This window comes from Quercus robur, chromosome 2 (genome assembly GCF_932294415.1).
Source record: "Quercus robur chromosome 2, dhQueRobu3.1, whole genome shotgun sequence".
NCBI lineage: Eukaryota > Viridiplantae > Streptophyta > Magnoliopsida > Fagales > Fagaceae > Quercus > Quercus robur.
In genome coordinates, this window is record NC_065535.1 from 82237005 (window position 1) to 82239926 (window position 2922).

The window sequence follows — 2922 nt, forward strand, 5'->3', positions numbered from 1 at the left end:
AGAATTTATTCCCCCGTGAATTTTTTTTTTTTTTTTTTTTTTTCCTTTAGTCTGCCCCTTTATGTATAACCTGTTTCACGTGGAACTGATCCTGGTCCAGCAAGAACTTTGTGAGCATATAATATATAGGGAAGGTCTATATGCCGACTTGGATGAATCCACGTAGGGAATTTTTTCTCACTCATTAGTAGACAATCTTTTTTTTTTTTATAAACATTAGTAGACAATCCATACATGTGTTCGCATTTTTTAATTATATTTACATTTAACACATGAAATGGATGATGTATACGATGATATACACTAATGAGTGTGCAATAATCAATGTTGATCGTAAGCATGTGACGTGTGCACATAGGTATACACCCATGTTAGCTTTAGCACGTGCAAACCGGCCTTGTGAATGATATTATCTATAGCCACCTAGCTTTCAAAAAACAGCTCCGCCTCCCCCTCATAACACCTTGCTAGCTAGAAAATGAATATGGAGAAGGAATAATGTCTCTCAAGTGTTCTTTTCTGATAATGCATGAGGAATCGTGTAAAGAAAGGGTATGAGTGGAATTTTAGTCAACCTCTGTAAGCCCCCTCCCAAAGAATAATTATAGTATAGCAGAGAAGTAAGAGAGAAAGTCTTAATTATCTAAATCTTTCGGAAATTTTTTTTTATACATCTGGAACTTAAGGAAACAAACCATCACCAGGAAACGGAAAAGAAAATTCAGTACGCCACAAATAACACCTTAAGACCCTTACCAAGTAGTATATAAAGCCTTCCAACCCTAAACACCCAAACCACCAACTGTATTGACAATCCCTTCTATTACTAGTACAAACCAGTGCTTGCAGCAGGGTGCTACTTTAACACTACTAGTGCCAAAGCCCTTCATTTCCTTAAGGTGAGCTTCTTAATTCAGTTTATCCTTGCAATCCTTGCTAGTTTTGGTAGAAGAACATTGAGTTCAAGAGCATAGGGTTTTGGAATAATGCTGCCTAACTTATAAAGTTCAAGACTTCAAGTAGCATGTTATGAGCTAAGGTGCAGTTTCAGCGGCCTAGCCACTAGGTGTACTCAATAAGAAGTTATCTCACATGCAATTAATAGGAACCCTCTTTTAGCTTCATAACATGATCCTTTCCATTTCATTGGAAACGGTTAACATTTTTTTTTTTTTTGATACAAGATAAAATTCTACTCTAATCTAATTTAATTAAGTGTATATATGTGTAAAACTTCTTTCTAGAGACTTGAACTCCGGCCCTTCTCTCCACATCTTACAAACACTTATACTTGTGGAGTAACCATCGCACCAAAAGTACGGTGATAACATTTTTTTTTCCCTATAGTGTGCAGTGTCAAGTTATTTAAATGTTCTAATTATAGGGAGATACTTATTTCATAACTAGATACAAAGATGAATAATGGTTGATTTTACTTTGTTATCTCATTTTGTATGTTATCAATACAGAAAAATGAGCTGGTCAGGGGGAGATTGGATATGCAGTGCTTGCCAGCACTCGAATTTCAAGAAAAGGGATACTTGCCAACGCTGTGGATACCCGAAGTATGGTGGCCCCGACCCATCAACGTATATGAGCAACAGGACTGAGGTGTTGGCGGGGGACTGGTACTGCAATTGTGGTGCCCACAACTATGCCAGCCGATCAAACTGTTTTAGGTGCAGTGCATATAAAAATGATTATGCCGTGATGGGTTCTGGAGGTTATGGATCAGATTGCAGTGCCCCACCTGGATGGAAAAGTGGTGACTGGATTTGTTCTAGGTGATTTCACATACACTACTTGATTATGTTACTAATTTACAACATTATAACTACGCGTGAGTTTGCGTTGCAATTAAAATTATAAATTATTTTACTATTCAGCTTATTTTTGTTATTATTCATGAGTTTCACTGCACTTTTTGGCACTATTTATAGATTTCACTGTACTATCTCAACTAACTTTTACCTTCATCTACCATACTTTCAATAATAATTTTTCAATTTCAACAAAATAAACGGTGTCCAAACACTCATGTCCAATGCATTGGCTACTAATAATTGCAGAACACATAAAATTTCAGAATTAGTGTGCACTTCCCCACTCTCTCATGCATTGCATTAACACTAAGGTCCTAGTCTAATATGAGTGCACTTTGAATTGAACAGATTGGGATGTGGAGTACACAATTATGCTAGCAGGACAGAATGTTTCAAATGCGGAACACCAAAGGAATATGGTAAGTAAAATTAATTCAGTCATTTTACTGTTTCCTGTTTCTTAATGGTTCATCACATCTTCTTAACAAATGCTACTTGTTTTCAGTTTTTTAACACATTTATCCCTTCTATTTTCAGGTGGTGGAATGTAACCAATAAGATTTTAAGAAGTTTCTCCAGTGAGATCCTCAAATTCTCTTTGCATCTGATCCCTCATTAGACACCACCTTTTTTTGTTCTACTTTCCTTCCGAAGATAATTAACCTTTAGGTCATGGTTGAGGATCTTTTCAGACCACAATAACCATGCGCTTGTATTAGAAGGGTTTCTAGCTTTATATGGTGCAAGGTGTTCTTAGATAGAGCTTAAGAAATCCCTTTTTATCCTTGATTAATGGAGACACAAAGTGTACAATAACTGTCAAAATCTCCCTCCCTCTCTCTCTCTCTCTCTCTGTGCATGTGTGTAAAAGTTGATACTACTTCTGTGAGGTGGTCCAAAGAATGTGTAAACTAGTTGCCGTGATCAACATGTAGAAATTCAGGACTTGGTCATGGTATGGACCACTAGGGCTTTGGATTCAACTGATGCAAAAAAAAAAAAAAAGAAAAAAAAAGGATCACAAGATATTAAAAGAATAAAAAAATATTCAAGGAACCCCATTGAGTTGTTCACTTCAAAAGACATACTTTCTTTCGGA

At 36.3% G+C, this 2922-nt stretch overlaps 1 protein-coding gene across 1 annotated transcript; it reads left to right on the forward strand.

Moving 5' to 3' along the window:
- The first annotated feature begins 496 nt into the window (after nucleotides 1-496).
- On the forward strand, nucleotides 497-2648 carry LOC126707359 (RNA-binding protein involved in heterochromatin assembly dri1). The gene is made up of 4 exons (XM_050406967.1): nucleotides 497-899; nucleotides 1470-1784; nucleotides 2172-2242; nucleotides 2361-2648. The coding sequence occupies exons 2-4, from the start codon at nucleotides 1474-1476 to the stop codon at nucleotides 2372-2374; spliced, it is 396 nt and encodes a 131-aa protein (XP_050262924.1). The 5' UTR covers nucleotides 497-899; nucleotides 1470-1473; the 3' UTR covers nucleotides 2375-2648.
- Nucleotides 2649-2922: the final 274 nt, after the last annotated feature.